Consider the following 23,101-nt stretch of genomic DNA (forward strand, 5'->3'; position numbering starts at 1 on the left):
AATAACATTATTTAGACCCAAACTCAGATTTTCTCTTTACAAGGTTTTTAATTATTTGAAAATGTGTTTGGTCATCAGCATTAGAGAAGGACAACTAGACTGATATTCAGAATCAATCCTTGCTTGCTATCATAGATATTCATGAAACTATGACTGAAAGACTATGCTCCTATACTCGCAACCTTATAATGAGTTGAGGGGGCTCTAACTGAAGGTTGGACTTTCATGTTGAGCTAAAAAAAGCCCAACCACAATATGAGAATACTATTTAATCTGCGCCTTTGTCCTCCGTTAATTATTAATTACATTTTTAACTTTGTAAGGACATTAAATAATAAATTATACCCAACATACTAGAAGAGATACTTACTCTATCTTTCCATTAAATCCCACTGTGCAGTACACTTTGGGATTTATGATACATAGAAAGTTTACCAGCCATTTCATTAAATAGGAATATTTATATTAACAGATACTCAGATTTGTCTGCAGCCTCTGCAATCCATTCTTCATAAATGTCCCAATTTAAAGCAGACACCTGTGATTTTTAGTATGAAAACAGCAGTGATGTGTGAAGTGCCACAAAACCCAACACACAATGTACAGCATGAAATTTAGTGTCCATAGCAGGCATATGAAATGCACAGCTGTCCTCTGAGCCTGGTCTATGACTATTAGAGAAAGTGAATTAGAACCATCCTATAATGGGGTGACAAGGCTACATACTGCTTTGTGCAGCTGCCATAGAGGGTGAGCAACCCAAACACAACTCAAGCAGCAGTGTAGTGTAGGGTAATTCTGTAAGCAGCCTCAAGAAATAGCATTACAGTGATCCTGACACCTCTAAACGAATTGCATTGCATACATTTAATTAAAATACCAAGTTCATCTTTCTTTGTAGATTAGAGCACCACCTATAGCATGTGTACCAACCTGTAGTCTAGAAGGATCATCTCAACTAGACTATTAGGGGAAGTATCAGATCTATGACTGTTAAAAAAGTAATAATATAAACCTAGCTGCATAATGTAAGGGGCTCTTCACAGTAGGAACCCAATGCTGCAAGTATTTCGGTATTGTTTTGTAGTCTTGTTGCAAACATGGGCTCTGTCCCACTGTCCCACCTACCTATGCATGGAACTAAAAACAGAATTAGATCCATTTGCCAAATTACAGACCCATTTTGTCTCTAAAGTATCCCCTGCTTAGGGATGTGGTTGACATTTGTTGAGAAGCATAAAAGAGGGTGAAGCCATGCATGAGAGGGAGAAAGGCCAAGAAACCAATTACTCACGCCGTAAACTCATCGCCCTTTTTACCAATCCTGGGAAGAGAAATTGTAAAATACATAGTACATCATGTTTAGAACAGGAGCCAGAGCTAGCAGTGGCATCTCCATTCCTAAAAGGGTGATTTTAACTGGATTGTTTGAAAGACAGACAGATAGATGGGGATATATATGTCATATGTAAGTAATATGTCTTTTTTTGGACACCTACAAACCTGAAAGTAGGAGGAATAAATAAGAGTCACCGGTAGTTAGTTTTGTTCCTTCGTTGGGCCATGGAAATGGCTGGAGCATTAGGGTGGGCTCAGTCTGAATGCCAGTTGGGGTGTGATTTTGGGAGAATGCCTATTTGCTCTCCTAGATGCAATGGAAAGCCCAGCTTGAAGGTGATTTAAGGTTTTGGGATGAACCCATATGAACCCATATTTTCTGCCCTAGATATTCTTGGAATTACGTTTCCTTATATCTGTAACCTTGTTAAGGGGCACTCTAGACAAAGGCTGTAACTCCAAGAGGAACTTGAAAAAGTCTGAAGATCTCTCCATTATGGTCTGCAGTGGTCAAAATTCTACTTGAATGCATCATTTAAGTTCACCATAGACTGTAAGATTTTTCTATCCTTAACTGATAGAATTATCAATTAGCAGATGAATTAGAGCTCATTCAAATAAATGTTATTGATTTTAATAAAGTGAGCTTAAATACATCTTCTAGGCAAAAGAAGCCCCACCCCCTATAAGATATATTGGATCTAACTGTCAATAATTATCTGACACCCAACTGCTGCAAGATGAGAGAACTCAGCAGATGCTGAGAGAGGGATAGTGAAGATAAATTTGATTATTTCAGAAACAGTACAGAATATTCAATTGATTGTATTTAGAAAGTTTATTATTTCAGTATGATGAAGCTTATATAAAATGTTCATTTTCGCGATAGTTCCCCTTTAACATCTATGGCCACCTTTACAGTATAGGTCTATTATGGGTGTTTGTTATGTTAGAGATATATATCTGTCTACATTCTATGGCACACAAGTTGATGCTGAGGAATGACCTATCTATGCCCGTCAGATTTCTTTTATCTGTCCTATATGGACGTTAGTGATAATTCACATACAGTACTATGTCACAGATTACTGTATACGTATTACATTATAGATACCAATATATTAGGTTTCTGATAATGGTGAGTGAGCAGGACTAGAGATCCCTTCTTTACAGTGGTGCACCAGTCAACAAACTATGTGCAGGTCAATAGCAGGCACGTCATTTACATCACTGCCTGATGACTTTGCAGAGGGGGAGATTCTTTAATAACTGTCCATAAATGAATATTAGCTGGATAGGTCCAACCCAGCAGAAACAGACATAGGGTGTTTTAGATGAGCCTTTATGTGAACTATAGGGTTGTTAGTTGGGTGCCAGGGTAGGATATCCAACCACAAGTGATCACAATGTATCTTTATGGTTGCCACATTTAGGCACCAGCGTATATATATTCACTATGTTCCTTAAGCTCTGATTGTCAGTACTGTGTTTATCTCTGGTTGTTCCTGGTGTGTTCATATATTGGAATAGATCAGAACAGTTTCCAAAAGAAAGTGACTAGAGTAAGTAAAAAGACTGTAGCCCCCACCTGAGTAACCCTGTTTGCAGTTGCAGATGACTTGTCTTGAACGGGGGTCTTGATGACACGATGCTGCGAAATGTCGCCCACTGTTGGGCCCCTCAGGGCAGGGGCAGGGACGACAGTGATCCCCTGAGCCCCGTACTGGGTTTCCAAAAAAGCCTGCAATGCATCTGTTGGCAAAGTATTAGATGGGAAATGACTGGATTAAAAATATATATTTGTATATGGTGTGCAGTTGGGTTTTTGTACATTCAACTATTTATTACATGATTTGATAATTTTGCTGTACAGCCTAATAAAACGAGGGTCCCCTGTCTAATGCTGAGTCTGGAGCATTCCATTATTGACCACAATCAGCTGATCAAGCCCCAGTTACATCAGGGTCGCACCCCTTGCTTGCTTCTTGTACGGGGGTTATAAAACAATAGGAGGGCAATGTGAGGTATAAAAAAAGTTGAGTCTTAAAAAAGGCAAATTAAGGAAATAGAACAGAAAACAAGTGACATATTATATACTGTATAAGTCTCATCGTATTCTTATAGGTGCAAAAAACATCGTATAAAAATGCACTGTTGTCTCTGACAGTAAACCCACCTCTCACATCTGTCACCAGTGCTGTGGTCTCGGCAGGTTAGACATGCCCCTGTTCTCTGGTCGCACTCTTCTGAATGACCGTTGCACTGACATTGCCGACAGTTTGGGAAGCCCCAGTGACCAGGCTGGCAGCGGTCGCACCTGGAACTGAATGCCCCAGGCCGACAAGGACACTGCCCGGTGTGCGGGTCACAGAAGTTGTGACTGGATCCCTCTTTATTGCACTCACATTCTAAAAGCACAAGAAAGGTAAAATCATAACCTTAATCCATTTCTCTGTTTGAGCTAATCTGGCTCTAAAATTTTGGACATTTAAGGGCTGATTCATTAAGGGTCGAATATCGAGGGTTAATTAACCCTCGATATTCGACTAGGAATTGAAATCCTTCGACTTCGAATATCGAAGTCGAAGGATTTAGCGCAAATTCTGCGGTCGTACGATCGAAGGATTATTCCTTCGATCGAACGATAAAATCCTTCGAATCGAACGATTCGAAGGATTTTAATCCAACGATCGAAGGAATATCCATCGATCAAAAAAACTTAGGAAAGCCTATGGGGAAGGTCCCCATAGACTAACATTGACTTCGGTAGCTTTTAGCTGCCGAACTAGGGGGTCGAAGTTTTTTTTAAAGAAACAGTACTTCGACTATCGAATGGTCGAATAGTTCGAATCCTTCGATTCGAAGTCGTAGTCGAAGGTCGAAGTAGCCCATTCGATGGTCGAAGTAGACCAAAAAATACTTCGAAATTCGAAGTTTTTTTACTTCGAATCCTTCACTCGAATTTAGTGAATCGGCCTCTTAAATTGCACCAAAAGTAAATTGCACCAAAAATCTAATTTTCTAATGACTATTGTGTATTAAAGGGTTGTTCACCTTTGCGTTAACTTTTCGTATGATGTAGAGAGTGATATTCTGAGACAATTTGCAATTGGTTTTCATTTTTTTTATTATTTAAGACTTTTGAGTTATTTAGCTTTTTATTCAAATTTATTTTATTCAATTTGCATTTTAAGCAATCTGGTAATTAGGGTCCAAATTCAATTGATTTGAATAAAAGGCTGGAATATGAATAGGAGTGGCCTGAATAAAAAGACCAAAAATTTGCAATAGCAATACATTTGTAGCCTTACAGAGCATTTATTTTTTAGAAGGAGTCAGTGACGCCCATTTGAAAGCGAAGAAAAATGCAAATAATTATAAAACTCTAATAAATAAATAATGAAAACCACTTGAAAAGTTGCTTAGAATTGGTCATTCGATAACATATTAAAAGTTACCTTAAAGGAGAAGGAAGTCGCTAACCGAATGTATTGACTTACCTGAAACCCCGGGCCGGTGCCGACTTTTTAGTTAAAGTTCAGCTTTTACTGTAATGCACATGCTCAGATGCGAGAAGAAAGAAGAAGCCGGAAGAGGATCACTCCGTGGTGCTCACTGGTATAACCCTGGGCCGGTGCAGTTTTCCGCTGATAGGAGCACCGGCCCGGGGTTTCAGGTAAGTCAATACATTCACTTGGGGGTGCCTAGTGCACGAAGACTTTACTTCTCCTTTAAAGGTGAACCATCCTTTTAACTAACATGCAGGTTGGTTAATGAGTTCCACCCTATTAATCTGTATATCTATTTATGAGATTATTGGTGTTACTGGAGGCCTCTGTGACCTCTAGAGCCCACCTAGTAGCCATCAGTTTCTTGTTCTCATCCTGTATTCCTCAACTCTAGTATGTAGGATGAAAGGGCTCAATGGGGGTCTTGGAGCATTAATGGGCTCACAATTGCTGTAACACCACATTCAGAGGATAGCATGGCTATTTCCACTGCATTTTGAGGGAAGAGCAATGTGTTATGCATCTGTATTCTTCTATATTCTTCTTAACTCAAGGGTTCACTTAGATCTGAGGGTCTGCACTCAGTGTTTGCATGCACTAGTAACAGTTTACAGTATATAGATAAATGTCCTTGACTTTATAATTATAAATGATGATGATGATAAAGGGGTGGTTCATCTTTAAGTTCACTTTAAGTATGTTATTGAATGGCTAATTCTAAGCAACTTATCATTTGGTCTTCATTATTTATTTTTTATAGTCTTTGAATTATTTGCCTTCTTCTTCTGACTTTTTGCAGCTTTCAAATGCTCTGTAGGGCAACACATGTATTCTTGTTGGTACTGTTTATTGCTCATCTTGCTACTCAAGCCCTCTTCTAATCTTATCCCAGTCTCTTATTCTAATCAAGGCATGGTTGCTAAGCGTAACTTGGCCCCTAGTAACCAGATTGCTGAAAATGCAAACTGGAGAGCTGCGGAATAAAAAGCGTAATATCCACAAATAATAAAAAAAAAAGAAAACCAATTGCAAATAGTCTCCAAATATCACCATACTAAAAGTTAACTCAAAGGTGAACAAACCTTTTAAGACTTCTGATGGCAATTCCAATAAACAGAATGAAAGGATAGAACTACACAACAAATGTTTTAGTATTAAGCTACCTCTGCATCCGGTTGGCCCAAATCCATAAGTTCCTGGTGCACATCGGTCACAGCGCTGCCCAATGAGGCCAGTCTTACACTGACACTGACCACCATTGGGGTCACATTCTGAGCTCAGAGATCCCTGTGGGTCACAGCTGCAGGCTGGAGAATGAGACATTAATACATGTCATAAAAACACCAATGGACCCCCTGTATGGGATCCGTTATCCGGAATTCCGTTATCCGAATTATGGAAAGGCCATCTCCCATAGACTCCATTATATCCAAATAATTCAAAATTTTAAAAATGATTTCTTTTTTCTCTTTAGTAATAAAATAGTAGCTTGTACTTGATCCCAACTAAGATATAATTAATCCCAATAAGTAAACCTGCCTATTGGGTTTATTTAATTTTTACATGATGTTCTAGTCGAGTTAAGATATAAAGATCCAAATTAAGGAAAGATCCATTTTCCTACAAACCCCAAGTCCCTAAAATTCTGGATAACAGGTCCCATACCCGTACTTATATACCAAGTCATAGGTAGGCGAGCTAACTAGCCTATCCTTCATATGGCAAATTTGTCCCAATGGATTCATCCAAAATAGAGCACAGATACCTACATGTGCCCAATAAATACAGCCCCTTGAAGGGCAATTAGAGCCCTTACAGCATATGCATATTTCTGATCCAAATCCTGCAGTCTTTTAACATAAACATAAAGACACATCCATCAAGTTCAACCTTTTAACTCTATTTTAACCTGCCTAACTGCCAGTTGATTCAGAGGAAGGCAAAACAAACCCATTTGAAGCCTCTCCAATTTGCATCAGAGGGGGAAAAATTCCTTCCTGACTCCAAAATGGCAATTGGACTAGTCCCTGGATCAACTTGTACTATGAGATATCTTCCATAACCTTTTTTTTGACTTAGTCGATTATCCCTTCAATCATAAACTTACGCAGGGCTCCATCATGAATAATGGCCGACATGCTTGTGATGAGACCGGTGCACTCCTCGGTAGTAGGTGACTTTATCACATTTCCACTGTTGCTGTGGCAGCGGTAACTCTCAAATGTGTCCTTGCGTTGTATTGATGCGGGGTCCCCAGCTATAAACATTTCCATGGCCGCATATCTGGGAACCAGCACCAGCTATGGGCAAAAAAGCAAACAATTTAACCAATAGATCCTCTATGGCAGTGATCCCCAACCAGTAGCTCGTGAGCAACATGTTGTTCTCCAATCCCTTGCATGTTGCTCTCAGTGTTCCCAAAGCAGGTGCTTATTTTTAAATCCCAGTCTTGTAAGCGAGTTTTAATTGCATAAAAACTAAGTATAGTGCCAAGCAGAGTCACCTATCGGCTGCTATTCCATATAGGGGCTACCAAAAGCCAATCACAGCCCTTATTTGGCACCCCAAGGGACTTTTTCATGCTTGTGTTGCTCCCCAATAGTGATGGGCGAATTTGTCCCGTTCTGCTTCGTCGAAAAATTCACTCAATTCGAGCAATTTCGCTTAATACACTAGCGATGCTACCCCCTTTGACCCGCTCCAACGCTGTTTTTTAACGGGAGAGGCGGGGGCCGCAGCCCCAAAATCTCCCCTGGTTCTAAGTTAAGTTATGCTGACTTGCAGGGCTGGTTCTAGAGTGATACAGACACCTGTAAACTAACAGCAGCATTGGGGTTCTGAAAAATAATAATATACAGTAATTGCTATGTAGCCCAACACAGACCTCAAACTTCAAACTGCAGGGAGGGTCAGAAGATCAGGACTTTGATCAGCTTTGCTCATTTCTGATAGGCCAGGATTTTTAAAGAATAAGTGATCTTTCAAGATAAGTGAATGTTAAATTCTAAACACTTTTGCAATTTGCATTTTTTTAAGATTCCAAGATCCAAGACAATGTTAAAATGTAAAAAAAATAAACGGTTTAATCTCTGGTGTGAAGCCCATTTATAAACACTGGGCAAATTTGCATCTGGGCAGTAACCGATGGCAACTAATCAGTAGCTGGCTTTATTCAGCCTCCTGCAGTTAGAACAATGAAAAAATGATTGGTTGCCATAGGTTACTGCCCAGGTGCAAATTTGTCCTGTGTTTATAAATGGGCCTCAGCAGGACACACCATAAATTAAACCTTTTTTTTTATTTGTTTTTACATTTTTTAACATTGTCATTGCATGCTATTTATAATTTTGCCATAAAATTTGCTAAATACCTGTCCGATTCCAATGTTTCTATTTGAATGGGGCAGTAGTCCATTAGCAAAGCTACTACCGTATCAATATTACTTTAAGGGAAATATGAACTGTTTATATGAATGAATTTTGTTACAAAGCCGCTACCTGCTGGTCTGTTTCTGCCTGTGACCCAATCCGAGAAATTTGTCACAAAAAAATAATCTGATGTTCCTCTGGTTAGGAAAAATATTAGAATTCCCTACTAAGGGGGTGCATGAGAACAATCCTGACCAGCAGGTGGCACTGTTGTAACAAAATTCATTTATATATAACAGTATATATATATATTCCTTAAAGGGATACTGTCATGGTAAAAAATCTTTTTTTCAAAATTCATCAGTTAATAGTGCTGCTCAAGCAGAATTCTGCACTGAAATCCATTTCTCAAAAGAGCAAACAGATTTTTTATATTCAATTTTGAAATCTGACATGGGGCTAGACATATTGTCAATTTCCCAGCTGCCCCAAGTCATGTGACTTGTGCTCTGATAAACTTCAATCACTCTTTACTGCTGTACTGCAAATTGGAGTGATATCACCCCCTCCCTTTTCCCCCCCAGCAGCCAAACAAAAGAACAATGGGAAGGTAACCAGAATTGCTCGAATTGGGTGAATTTTTAGACGAAGCAAAACGGGACAGATAACAGCTCCCTAACACAAGATAACAGCTGCCTGGTGCTCAGAATTGCACTCTTGTCAATTTTGAATTCACTTATTTTAAAGGTAAACTTATCCTTTAATATCAGTTCTCCAAGAACTCAACCCCACCTCCAGACAGTAATTCTGCCTCTTACTTAGCCTAAGGGCAGAGACACACAAGCAGATTCAGGGAGATAAGTTGCCCAACGACAAATCTCCTCTTCTTCCGGGCGACTAATCTCCCCACACTGCCTCCCCTGCCGGCTAGAATGAAAATCACAGGCTGGATGGCACTTGGAACACTTTGTTTTCGGAAGTCGCCCAAAGTCGCCCAAAGTTGCCTCACAATGGAAAACGAAGCGCTCCGAGTGCCATCCCGTCGGCAATTTACATTCTAGCCGACAGGAAGTCAGGGGAGGCAGTTGGGGCGACTAATCTCCCCGAATCTGACATGCCCTTACACTTTGGAGAACACAGAGATGAAAGAGAGACTAAGACTGGGGTGAGCTATAACATATATATATTTTTCATAAAGCTTATTGTAAAACCCTCAGGAAGAGGGGGGATATGGACCTAATACCCAAAATACAGTTATCTTCAAAGAGTATGGATGCCCTCCCCTCACATGATCAGTACAGTGAAGCACACAGGGCATTAGCTGGTTAATTCTGATGCCATATTATTATAAGAAATTAAAAGCTGGGGTTCACTTACCGAATCGACTAATATACTGGCTCCAGGTACCCTTTCTCTCAAACTGTATCTGCTGAACTCCAGTCGAATAGTATAACTGACTCCATGTTCCAGACAAACCGGCTGAGGCAAGACTACATGCCTATAAAGGAAACATCGGAAAGTAAAGATATTGGGCCAAATTTGATTTATTTCCAGATAAATTGACTTTATATTCCCAAAAAATACAGAAAAAAATACAGAAAATACAGAATTTAACTGTTGTACAATATAATATATCATTTATACTTGTAGTCATATTTTCCCCCTAGGGGGGTCCAGTGGAACTAGGGGCCCTCTCGGCCTAACACTACCCTAACCCTCATTATGGGTGTGCTTGTACTCATTTCACCAACCTTGTGCCAGGGGGTAGAGATGCCACCATCAGATCATCAGCTGGGATGGTATTACCACATGGGCTGCTCGTTGGGATAGGACCTGGTCTAATTACAGATATTTTGACTTGTTCCCATGTTGCTGAAAGCTGGCAGAAACAAACACACATGAAGCAAAAGACCAGTGTTGTATTGAAGTCTACAGACTCCCATCAATCATTTTGAAGGGTCTGACATGCTTCAGTAGCACGTTGGAGAGATTATAGCCCCCAACAGAGAGGAGCATATAGCCAAGGTACCCTATATTCTGAAATTCTGCCTTCATCCAATTTAATAGCTTTAAGGATAAATTTCTCATTGGCTGCACTCAGTGGGCCAGTTCTTTGTAATGTGCTCCAGGGCAGAGCAGAATGAGTTATGTACTGTATGTTCTCCAAACGTGTTTTCTGAAGCACATGTTGTGTATTTGTGGTTGGAAATATAAAACACAATTGTGCCAATACATTCTAAAGTTACTGATAAATCATATTGTGCTTCAGCAATTCACCCCGTACTTCTTCGCCAAATCTACTGATCCTTACCTGGGGTTCGTAGCGTATGATGACATCATACTCCATAGAATAGGGAACGTTGCTGATCTGGAACTCGAGTATTCCACCCTCTGGAACCAGGGCAAATCCAGGACCAGTCCATGTGGCCGGACGACCAAGAGGACGTTCCCTCTCCAACACTGAACATCCCTGAGCAAGACATTGAGACAGGCGGTGGTCAGGGAATGTGCAATACTGCCTCCTACTGGTATTACAAGGTAAATTCCTTGGCTGCAGGGGATGATAAAAGGGGTCACGGGGAGAAGTGCAACACCATAGAAATGGCAATGTTGCTGATCTGGACCATTTAAGTCTACCTATATCTTCAGTATTCTCCACCTGCAGACCCACGTTTTTGGTCCACAAAGGCCCGGGCCTAGGGTGGCAAGATTTTAGAGGTGTCATGCAGCCCAGCTGAATTCTATTATTTCAGAAGCACTGGGAACGCACAGGAGATTTAACTGCTCTTTAATAGCGATGAGTGAAAATTTTCGCCAAGTTTCTCCGCTAAAATGATGCCCATAGACTCTAATGAGTTGAAAAACCTCAAAAACTTGTGGCCCATAGTCTTCAATGCATTTCGGTGAATTTTTGCTATTTCGCGAATTTTCGGTGAACTGAAATGGGTCAGATTCGTCCATCACTACTTATTAAATCTGCTGCACACCTAATCCCCAGTATTCTGGTGGAAACCTGCACATGCACACTCTTGGAGGTGGGGAGGCACAAGGACCAGTCTCAGGACCCTCTGGCCTAGGGGCATCCAAATCAGAAATCTGAGCCTGCCCAGTTTCCAAAAGACTACATGGCTAGGATAATAGGGCCCATTAACAGACAGCAAGTGCATTTGTACCTGTCGATGCAAAGCAGATTCAGCCTCGTACGTGTAGTGATCCAGGTGTATGCGGTAGTAGCCTGATTTCACCTGGTTACATTGCCTGCCAACCATATGACTCCGGCACCGACACTGACCAGTCTCTGTAGCACAGCTGAGAAGGGGGAAAGACATCACTTTATTCTGGAACTGGCACAGACAAGACGATCAGTGGGTACAGTGGCAGAACTTTACAGAACATGAACAATGGTGAAACTAGATATTACTGGGCCCCACAGCAAATTCTTTATCAGGCTCCCAAAATGTTTAGAGGTTGACTTGTTTTACAAATATTTAATGAAATTGTATATGAATGGGGCCCCTATACCTCCTGGGCCCCCCTGCACCTGCAGGGTCTGCTTCATCTGTAGTTACTAGTTATAGACATGAATTTAGTCTAGAGTAGAAAACCAAAGCAACTAAGCAGCTCTTGTTGGCTGCTGTGGATTACTATTCCGAAATTAGGGATGCACCTAATCCAGGATTCGGTTCGGGATTCGGCCTTTTTCAGCAGGATTTGGATTTAGCCAAATCCTTCCGCCCGTCTGAACAGAATCCTAATTTGCATATGCAAATTAGGGGCGGGGAGGGAAACCGCATGACAAAACAAGGAAGTAAAAAAAATTTCCCCTTCCCATCCCTAATTTGCATATGCAATCCCTTCCTTTGTATGTGATGCTTTGTTAGCTAATTGACACCATTATATCTCTTGCGGGCAGGGTTCACTGGGGTGCCCGGGGCCCACTGGAGCTGCTGTCCAGGGCCCTTCTCTGGATCCAACCTGGCCCTCCCTGCCGCGCTTTCACTCGTATTACGTTTTTCAGGTGGGCATGGCAGGAAGGAGTGTGGAAATTGCGCATCTGGGTGCTGGGCTGGCGGGGCCCGCAAGTGCCAGGGGCACTTGCAAATTAAGGTTCGGATAATTGATTCAGTGCATCCCTATCCGACATTTATACCTGTAGCCCCCCAAGCAGGGTTGGACAGGGCCTGCGGGACACCGGGAAAAAACCTGATGGGCCCCCGTCACTGGCGGGCCCCGCCAGCCCAGCACCCAGATGCACAATTTCCAGGCATCAGATCAGAATGTAATACTCAGTCCAAATAAAGCTCATGTAGGAAGTGCACTTACTGGTTATCCCAGGCCCCGCCAACGTCACAGTCACAGGATCTGCACCCATGGAGGTCATTGCTGAGGGCCCAAAATTCTGGCTATAAAGATAAAGAGAAAGATGTGAGGAACGGCCTGGTGCTGATAGGGGACAGATAATGCTAATCAAGTGTAATGGTGGCCATACACGGGCAGATAAAGCTGCCGATATCGGTCGTTTGGACCGATTTGACAGCTTATCTGCCTGTGTATGGGGGCTTCCAACGGGTCATCCCGATCGATATCTGGCCATACGGCCGAACGTTCGAATTACCCCCGATATAGCCATGCAGTTTACTGGCATATCGGGGAAAGATCCGCTCGTTTGGTGATGTCGCCAAACGAGCGGATCTTGGAGTCTATGGCCATCTTAACTCTATCTAACAATTACCCCAGACTGGCTCAGCCTCATGGAATATTTCAGGCAAAGGGCACAGGGAATTTTCTGATTCATCAATCATCCTGCTTTTCAGCATATAAAGGCAAGCCCTGAACAGAAAAACATCAGTTCTCTAATAGTTTATGGGGTGTCATTTGTTTATAACTGTACTTATTCAAACTAACATTTTTAGGGAGTGGGAGTCAAGCCAGTCTTGGTATTAACAGAAATGGTGCAGAAGGTCCTGGGCCCACAATCCATCCAAAAAGTCAAATTTGGCTCCAACCTTCCAGACCTGCTCTGCTCCATGCAGACAGAGGGCGTAGGAGTAGAAGGAACGTTGCAGTCTTTTTCCCCCTGTGAAATTGCATCCCCTCTCAAGTTGCACCCTAGGCACCTGATTACCCTGCCTACCCCTTCATACCTCCCAACTGTCCTGTTTTTCCGGGGACAGTCACGATTTTGACAGCTCAACCCGTTACTGAAATGTCCTAACTTTCATTTTGATCTCCTGCACTTTGAAAAAAGATACAAAGTTTCCAAAACGTAATTGACTTTTGGCAGAGAGCTCAGAATATGTGGCCAGGATACTTTTGTAACAATTTAAGATAAGCGAAGAAACAATTGTAACAATTTAAGAAGAGCAGGTCCTTGGGGAAACTGTGATTGCAGCTTAAAGGAGAACTAAACCCTAAATTTAAAACCTCCCTACCCCCTACCCTACATAGACCCCCCTCCCTCCTCTCCCCCCAGCCTAGCTGCCCCACCGGGCAAATACCCCTAAGTCTTCACTTACCCCTCAGTGCAGATTCTGTCCAGCGTAGTTCACAAATGCCATCTTCAGCCGATTTGGTAATCTTCGGAACGAGACCGGTGCTTCGGCAATTTTCATGAGTTTCGGCGCATGCATAGTTGTCGCGAAATGGAAAATTGCTACAACTGCGCATGCGCCGGTCTCATTCTGAAGGTTACCGAAGAGAAGAAGATGGCGCCCGTGAACGGAGGGGTAAGTAAAGAGTTAGGGGCATTTGCCCGTGGGGGGGGGCAGCTAGGCTGGGGGGGGGATGAGGGAGGGGGTCTATGTAGGGTAGAGGTTTTTTAAATTTGGGGTTGAATTCTCCTTTAAAGGGCAATTCACCTTCATTAGCAAAACTGTAACAACACATAAAAAACAAAGAAATGTGTTCAAACTTTCATAACCTGCCAGATTTTGTAAACAAGGTAATTAGGGGTTGTGGTCACAAAAAAGGCCATGGTCAGAAAATGTCACAGAGCTCTGCACAGCAAATCTTTTTGTCCCTCTTTCTATTTCCAAAATGTTGGTAGGTATGTCCCTTGTTCCGGCCCTGCTGGACAACATGTCCCTGTGCTTCCAAACCAAACTCAGAGGCCTTTTGGCAATTCCACAAGAGGCAATGGCTTGCCAAGCGCAAATAGGGTTGCCACCTGGCTGCTATTTTACTGGCCTGGACGGTAAAAATAATGGTTGATCCCAATGTTATTAATAATAATATTAAAAATAAATATATAGGAAAAAGGTGGCAACTCTAAGCACAAAAGATGGGCACATCGGACCTGTTTTTTGCGCTTTGCACCCAGGATGCTATAAATGAGCCCCAATTGTTTCTTGTTTTTTTTTGTCTCTTTGTGCTCAGATCTGGTTGGCATTTGGTGCCAGTTATTGAGGAGGTTTAATGGGCCAAACCACAGAAGCACATGATACACAACGAGAACAAAAGTGCTGGCCCATTTCATTGTAGTTGCATTTTTGTCCTTCACAGGAATCTTTTCTAACAGTTGGAAACATCACAGGCCCCTGTAATTATGATTAACATGTGTTGTGTGCGGTTTTCAGCCTGGATAGACCACACACTTGGTTTAATCTTAAAATTACCAGCACAGCGACCTGTTTAGGGAACAGGCAGGAGGGGGATTTTCCGCTTTGCCCATCAGCAAATTCCCTGGCTGTCCATGACCAGAATAGATCCAGTTAACAGTAACTGCTGTCTGGAATGCGCAGGAAAATGACACTTAGACACTGGGAAATGGCATTTCCTCTAGCGACTCGCAAGGTGCATGCATGGAATGGAACAGCCTAATGGCAACTGATATATAGAATAATATTATTTCTATACAGGTGTGAGATCCATTATCTGGAAACCCCTTATACTGATAGCTCTGAATTGCGGAAAGGCCATCATCTCCCACATACTCCATTTTAATTAAATAATTCTAATTTTTACAAATTATTTCTTTTCTCTATAATAATAAAATAGTGCCTCCCAACCAATTAATAGAAGTAACATAGTAACATAGTAACATAGTAAGTAAGGTTGAAAAAAGACACACGTCCATCAAGTTCAACCTTTTTGTTTTTTTTTTTTAATCTGCCTGCCAGTTGATCCAGAGGAAGGCAAAAACCACATCTCAAGCGTCTCCAATTTGTCTCAGAGGGGGAAAAAAAATTCCTTACACGTTTCGTACCCACCAGCACTTAGTCATAGGTGTCTATGACCTATGACTAAGTGCCGGTGGGTACGAAGCGCGTAAGGTGGACCGTGTGGGGTCAGTATGTATCAAAACTTTTTATGCAACTTTAAATAAAATTATATTTTTTTACCAATGAAAAAACCTGGGGACACATATCTTAGGATATGGCTTGGGATACATAGAAATCAGGTGTGGACTCCCAACTAAACATAGATATATAGACACAGCAACCGGATTAAAGGCAAAAAAAGTAAATAAAAAAAAAGAAAAAAGGGAAAATGATGAATTATCTCAGAGCATCAATATCTACATCATGTTAAAAGTCAATTCAAATATTTGTATATATTTTGGTTTGGGGGCAGGAGTTGGTTCCATGCTGTTTTAGAATAATGATTATTGTCATTTGTACTTAATACTAATTCTTTAGATGGTTTTACTTGATATCTTGTACAATGATGTATCCCACCAGTTACTGAACAGCCATCATCCTCCAGTTTTTGTACTGCAAACATATATTGGGTATGATTCTTGAGTATATAAGGCCTAAGTTATTCAAGAGCTTGAGCATTCTGTGCTGGAGTTTTCGGTACAAGCCTTACCAGACACTGGTTACATGTTGGCCCAGTCACAAAGCGTTTGCAGAAACAGTCACCGCTGATTGGGTCACATTGGGCACCGTCCGAGATTGTACCTCTTGGGTCACACTGGCATCCTATGGCAAAATAATAACAATCCCTATTGAATTTGGTTTTGTATCTGCCCAAATCCTTTATGAACGATTCTATATTTGGCTGAATCCAAAAGCTGAGTCGAAATGATATCCTTATCCTTATTGATCATTAGTTCATAAATAAACTGTTACCAATAATAAAGATAAGGGTACCCAACCTGGGACAGAAGAGGCTCAATCTTGCTCCGCTTGGTGCCCCTGTACATTGGCCACGGGTCTTCCTAAATGACCCCTACAGAGTAATACTGCACTGTATTAGGTTTGTTCACAATTATAAACAATATAAGTTTCTTGTCCACAGTTGGAGTCTCTTTATAAAGTAGCATCTGCTTTGTAGCAATCTGGTCAGTAGAAGACGAGGCATAGACATTCCTACTCTAATGATGTGTGAAGGGAGTCCTCGAATTATATACACCCGACTTACATACAACTCATACATGCAAACAGAGGCTATTACAGTAATATACTGTGGTTTGCTTGGCCTTTATTAGCATTTAGCTTTAATAAACTACCTGCCCCAATAACAAATAAATACTATGTTAAAGGAGAACTAAAGCTTAACTAAAGAAGTAGCTAAAAATGTTGTACATGATGTTTTGTGCTTCTGCACCAGCCCAAGGCAACCTCAGCCCTTTAGCAGTAAAGATCTGTGTCTCCAAAGATGCCCCAGTAGCTCCCCATCTTCTTTTCTGCTGATTCACTGCACATGCTCTGTGCTGCTGTCACTTACTGAGCTTAGGGACCCACTCACAATATACAGTACACATAGAATAGAAATGTCACAATATAAGGCTGATTAGTAATTAATACAGATAATTACTACATGGCAGCACAGAAACCAGTGCAATTAGCATCAGAATTTAATAATCAGCCCTGTAGCATCAGCTTATATTACAGGGGAAACTCATTTTCTGATGGATAATTAGTGACGAGCCCTAAGCTTAGCTTCTCAACAGCTGCTCAGAGCCCACTGAGCATGTGAGTGTCACAGACACTTTCCAAGATGGTGACCCCCTGTGACAAGTTTGAAGTCCTGGATCATTGCTGCTATTGACAAGCTGAAACTTTAGCCTCGTGCAATAAGTTCAGTATATAAAATATTACATTTTTAGCCCTATTCATTTTTAGGGTTTAGTTCTCCTTTAAGACAAACAGCTGTCTACATTTAATAAGTAAATGTATATGTTTCAACTTACATACAAATTCAACTTAAGAACAAACATACAGATTGCTAACTCTTAGGGTTAGTTCACACAGAGCGTTTTGGGGAGATTTGGTCGCCTGGCGACTAATCGCCTTGTTTTTGCAGCGACCAATCTCCCCAAATGCCTTCCCTATTACTGCGCCGGCTAAAATGAAAAAATCGCCGGTGCTAATCACACGCGGTGATTCATTTTCCGAAGTTCCCCCGCTTCCGAAGACCCCCCCAGCTCATGTGCCCATGTGGTCTATGGTTGTTCAATACCAAATGTGTATTTGCATCATGCCAACCCCCACACTCTCTGATTTTCTGCTCTACATCACACAACATTGTATCTGAGCTGCAAATACACTACAACTGCAATTTATAGATAATATAACCAACCAAGATGGAATGTTACATCCCTTGTTTTAGATATTGTTTAGATATCTTTTCAGCACAGTAAATGTTCCAATAATCATTTTATTCCTGTGTGACAGAGTAACAGTGTGAAGAGCATTATAGAGAGTCAGTTATCTGTCCTATTTATCCAGGTTTCCCTTATCATAGCCAATACAAGGTCTCATCCATATGCAAAATCTCAAAAATGACGAAGTGCTCCGAGTGCCATCCCGCCGGCGATATATACATTCTAGCTGGCGGGAAGGCAGTTTGGGGAAATTAGTCGCCCCAAAGAAGAGGAGATTTGTCGCCGGGTGATCATCTCCCTGAATCTGACTGTGTGGGTCGCTGCCCTTTGCTTTAGAGGGGTGTTCAAACATGACCAACTTTGCATCCAAGAACAAAGTTTTTTTTACAATAAGAACATATAAATAGGGGTGCCTAGCCTACTAATGCCATGAAAGAGGTACACTTGTTACATTCAGGTCTCAAATGAGGCTGGCCTCTTAAAATTTAAGAAAAAGAAAATATATATAGTGTAGCTTTCTCTATAAAAGTACACACCCTTGTGTTTCTCACAACCTCGTGTCAAAAAAGTGACAATAAAGCAGGGCAATTTTTAATTGGACGTTCACTGCTTTAGAGCAGGGTCCCCAAACTTTTGTAGACGTGAGCCACATTCAAAGCCCCTGCTTTGAGACCGCTGGGAGCAACATCCAAGGGGGGTGGATGAGCAGCCTATTGCTTATCAGTCACTGGTTGGGGATCACTGATCTAGAGGAAACTGCTCTGGTGAAATGCGTCAGCAACAACCAGCGCCGATTCTGACTAAGGAGCCGCCTGAGGCGGCTCCTGCAATGCCGCCCCCCCTCACCAGCTTACGTGTCGGGAGGGGAGGCAGAAACACTATTGCGGAGAGCGCAATTGCGCTCTTTAGCAATAGTACAGCCGAATTTCCGGTTTTCCGGAAATTCAGCTCTTAAAGGTGCAGGAGCGGCTTTTTTTTTCGCCTGAGGCGAGCAGCTCATTGGCGGAGCGCCCCTGGCGACAACTTCAGAACGCATCTATGTGGAGATGTTCTTAGGGTCGGACTGGGCTGGAAAGGTAAAAACCCGGTGGGCCCCGCCAACCCAAACCCACAGCTGCCTACAGCCCGCAATTAGGGTTGCCATCCAGCCGGTATTTTACCGGCCTAGCTGGTAAAACACCTGCCAGGGCCGGGGCCGGTATTACAAATTTACCGGCAATGTAGCTGTTGGTAATTTGTAATACCATTTACAAAATCCCCTGCCCGCCGCTGAAAACGTACATTTTCGTTGGCTTTGGGCGGTGGCCCCGCCCCTTTTGCTATGTGACTCCACACAGCCCGCCCCTTTTGTGTCGCCCCCTCATTGGCCCCACCCCTTTTTGTGTCACGTCCCGCCCCTTTCTTTTCTGCCCCCCACCATGGCCGGTAATTTTTTCTTTAAAAGGTGGCAACCCTACCCACAATACCCTCTGATCGGCTCCCCCCGGCCCCAGATTGTGGCAGCAGTTACTGCACAGGTAAGAGGGGGGCCCTGAGATGGGGTAGTGGATGGGGGTCTCTGGGGCGTGGTGTTACTTAATGTAACTGAATCAGTCTCAGTGGGACTTGGCTTTTACTATTGAGTGTTGTTCTTAGATCTACCAGGCAGCTGTTATCTTGTGTTAGGGAGCTGCTATCTGGTTACCTTCCCATTGTTCAGTTGTTAGGCTACTTGCAGTACAGCAGTAAAGAGTGACTGAAGTTTATCAGAGCACAAGTCACATGACTGGGGGCAGCTGGGAAACCACCAATATGTCCAGCCCCATGTCAGATTTCAAAATTGAATATAAAAAAATCTGTTTGCTCTTTTGAAAAATGAATGTCAGTTCAGAATTCTGCTGGATCAACACTATTAACTGATGCATGTTAAAAAAAAACAAAAACATGTTTTCCCATGACAGTATCCCTTTAAATTCGTATATGTATATATGTAACCCTTATGCTGAAAAACACTTGAGCAGTTAGACGATTACAATTCTTATGTAATCTTGTCTCTCCAAAAGACAACCCAACACAACAGAATCATGGCAAATGTTTGACTCATGGCGATATACAACCATGTTGTTCTTGAAAACTTACTTTGGCAGCCTTGAAAGTTATTTGCACTCAAGCCAAAGAATCCAGTCTTGCATCGATCACATCTTGGGCCTTCAACGTAATCTTTGCATCGGCACTGTCCAGCAATGAGACCCAAAGCTGGGTTATCTTGGGCGTCACACAGCCCCCCGTCCAACGACCCATCTGGGTCACAGTCACAGGCTGTATGGAAAAAACAATGAAAATGTTACATTTTACATTCCGATTACTTTCTGTTTTCTATGGTAAACATTTTTATAATATTGAAGTTTAATTTTCCACCTTCTTAAGCAGCTCGGGGGGGGGGGTCCCCGACTCGCTAAACTGTTCTAAATTGATACATTTAGTTGATTCATTTCTTATCTTTGTCCCTGCTGAGCAGTCACAGGCTGTATGGAAAAAATCAACTAAATGTTGCAAATTGTAACATTTTAGAGTCTGCCCCTCAATTACTGAGCTGCCCGACTGAAACATCAGAGACACAAACATTACATTTCCAAGATTTTGGAAAAACAGTAGAAAATAAAAGATGGAAAGCAATTGACAAAATTCTTTATTTCTGGTGAACAATCTGAAAACAATTAAACTGGTAAAAAGTGTTGGGAAGTTGGACAATGTAGGAAAAAAGGCCTGGCACACGGAGCAAGTTAAACCGGGGTCCTACCCCTGGTGTGTTTATTGCATCAAACAACGTTTCGGAGGGCGTTCCCCCTTCGTCGCCGTCTCCCTCAGGTCTTGGGCACCAGCGTAATCCTACGAAGGGCCTGAGTGTGCGCGTGGTCTTTGTATACTACGGGAAGTTGAACAATCCCTAACCCCTTTGAGATAACTTTTATTATGATGTAGGGAGTGATATTCTGAGACAATTGGTTCTCACTTTTTATTTATTTATTATTTGTGGTTTTTTGAGTTATTTAACTTTTTATTCAGCAGCTCTCCAGTTTGCAATTTCAGCCAGCTGGTTGCTAGGGGGCCTAATTAATTGATAAATTGATTTGAATAAGAGACTGGAATATGAATAGGAGAGGTCTGAATAGAAAAAGTAGCAATAACAATACATCTGTAGCCTTAGAGAGCATTTGTTTTTTAAATGGGGTTAGTGACCCCCATCTGAAAGCTGGAAAGAGTCAGAAGAAGAAGGCAAATAATTCAAAAACTATAAAAATAAATAATGAAGGTTACATAGTTACATAGTTACATAGTTACATAGTTAAATTGGGTTGAAAAAAGACAAAGTCCAAGTTCAACCCCTCCAAATGAAAACCCAGCATCCATACACACACCCCTCCCTACTTTTAATTAAATTCTATATACCCATACCTATACTAACTATAGAGTTTAGTATCACAATAGCCTTTGATATTATGTCTGTCCAAAAAATCATCCAAGTCCCTCTTATAGTCATTAACAGAATCAGCATCACAACATCACCCGGCAGTGCATTCCACAACCTCACTGTCCTGACTGTGAAGAACCCCCTACGTTGCTTCAAATGAAAGTTCTTTTCTTCTAGTCTAAAGGGGAGGCCTCTGGTACGGTGATCCACTTTATGGGTAAAAAGGTCCCCTGCTATTTGTCTATAATGTCCTCTAATGTACTTGTAAAGTCTAATCATGTCCCCTCACAAGCGCCTTTTTTCCAGAGAAAACAACCCCAACCTTGACAGTCTACCCTCATAATTTAAGTCTTCCCTCCCTCTAACCAATTTAGTTGCACTTAGTCTCTGCACTCTCTCCAGCTCATTTATATCCCTCTTAAGGACTGGAGTCCAAAACTGCACTTCATACTCCAGATGAGTCCTCACCAGGGACCTATAAAGAGGCAGAATTAGGTTTTCATCCCTTGAGTTAATGCCCTTTTTTATGCAAGACAGAACTTTATTTGCTTTAGTAGCCACAGAATGACACTGCCCAGAATTAGACAACTTGTTATCAACAAAAACCCCTAGATCCTTCTCATTTAAGGAAACTCCCAAAACCACCCAGGTGAACCACCCGTTTAATAATCATCATCATCATTTATAATTATTTATAATTATTATAAATATATTATTATAAATATATAATTATTCAGTCATGGACATTTATCTATATAAACTTTTACTAGATCCAGAGATATATAAAGGTTACATACCAACAAGTAATCATAACAGCTAGGAAGGCCCCTATACAAGGTATATATTTTGCAAGTTTAAGGCACCTTTTTGTGAAGTCTATCAATAAATCCAAATGTTCTTCCATCCCTTTGGGTCCCTAAACCTTCTGGGGCCGCAGTGTCATTGCACTTAAAATATGTTGTAGTTCTTAATTTAAATATTCTACAGCCACTTGCTAATTCCATTGCTAAGTGTGTATTTAGTGTAGCATCTCTTTGTTTAAAAATTGGATCACTCTTTGCATCTGAATGTGTAACTGCCAGAGATGAAGATAAGTAAAACAAGAGGTGCAGACTCAACACTGTTTGTTTTATACAGTAATAATACAGCCCTAAGGCACATACACTATTCTTGCTCTAACCTTTGCAGACTGCACTGTTCCGGATATCTTTGCTTGGATCCTTGTAGAAGAACGGTTTGCACAATTCACAGTTCTGGCCCATGGTGTTGTCCACACAGTCGTCACACACCCCACCAGTGACATTCCCAGTAGACAAGTACACAGCCATGTCGAAGTGACACTTGTGAGAGTGATTGTTGCAGTTGCATTCTGTAAGAAACACGGGAAGATTGACATAGACAAAGGACAGGCGGATGATTACTCACCATGGGGCAAATTCACTAAAGGACGAAGCGCCTAACGCATTTTCGTTAATTCACTAACGGACGCTGGCATAAATTCGCTAGTGTTACTCCGCACCCTTACGCCTGGCAAATTTGCGCAACGGACGTAACTATGCAAATTCACTGATGCGCGAATTATTCTGAACGCTACCTTTTACACAAGACTTCCTTCGCCACCTCAGACCAGGCGAAGTGCAATAGAGTAGATAGGGATTGCTTCAAAAAAAGTTAAAACATTTTCTAAGTCCCAAAAAACGCTGGCGTTTTTTCTTTTTTTATGGGTGATAGGCTGAAAAAGATCGAATTTTTTTTTGGGGCTCCCCTCCTTCCCCCCTACATTTCCTAACTCATGGCACCTTAACTATACAGTGGGCAAATGTGTAGGGCAAAATAAAATTTTTATTTGCTGTTTTGAAGGTTTCCCAGGCTTGTGTAGTGCTGC

The 23,101-nt window shown here is 41.7% G+C and overlaps 1 protein-coding gene across 2 annotated transcripts in view; it reads right to left on the reverse strand.

The window, feature by feature from the left end:
- The window catches only part of lamb2.S (laminin subunit beta 2 S homeolog), a 63,115-nt gene that overhangs the window by 15,213 nt on the left and 24,801 nt on the right, over positions 1-23,101 (reverse strand). The window contains exons 10-22 of one of the 2 annotated variants that reach the window (XM_041561745.1): positions 22,397-22,585; positions 19,884-20,063; positions 16,025-16,137; positions 12,539-12,618; positions 11,389-11,524; positions 10,527-10,685; positions 9,967-10,094; positions 9,593-9,713; positions 6,955-7,147; positions 6,011-6,154; positions 3,515-3,746; positions 2,927-3,090; positions 1,295-1,324 (exon numbers count right to left, since the gene is read on the reverse strand). In XM_041561745.1, the coding sequence (XP_041417679.1) occupies positions 1,295-1,324; positions 2,927-3,090; positions 3,515-3,746; positions 6,011-6,154; positions 6,955-7,147; positions 9,593-9,713; positions 9,967-10,094; positions 10,527-10,685; positions 11,389-11,524; positions 12,539-12,618; positions 16,025-16,137; positions 19,884-20,063; positions 22,397-22,585 (1,869 nt within the window). The remainder of the gene's footprint in view (positions 1-1,294; positions 1,325-2,926; positions 3,091-3,514; positions 3,747-6,010; positions 6,155-6,954; positions 7,148-9,592; positions 9,714-9,966; positions 10,095-10,526; positions 10,686-11,388; positions 11,525-12,538; positions 12,619-16,024; positions 16,138-19,883; positions 20,064-22,396; positions 22,586-23,101) is intronic. The other variant, XM_018261426.2, reaches the window with a different exon arrangement.

This window comes from Xenopus laevis, chromosome 4S (genome assembly GCF_017654675.1).
Source record: "Xenopus laevis strain J_2021 chromosome 4S, Xenopus_laevis_v10.1, whole genome shotgun sequence".
Lineage (NCBI taxonomy): Eukaryota > Metazoa > Chordata > Amphibia > Anura > Pipidae > Xenopus > Xenopus laevis.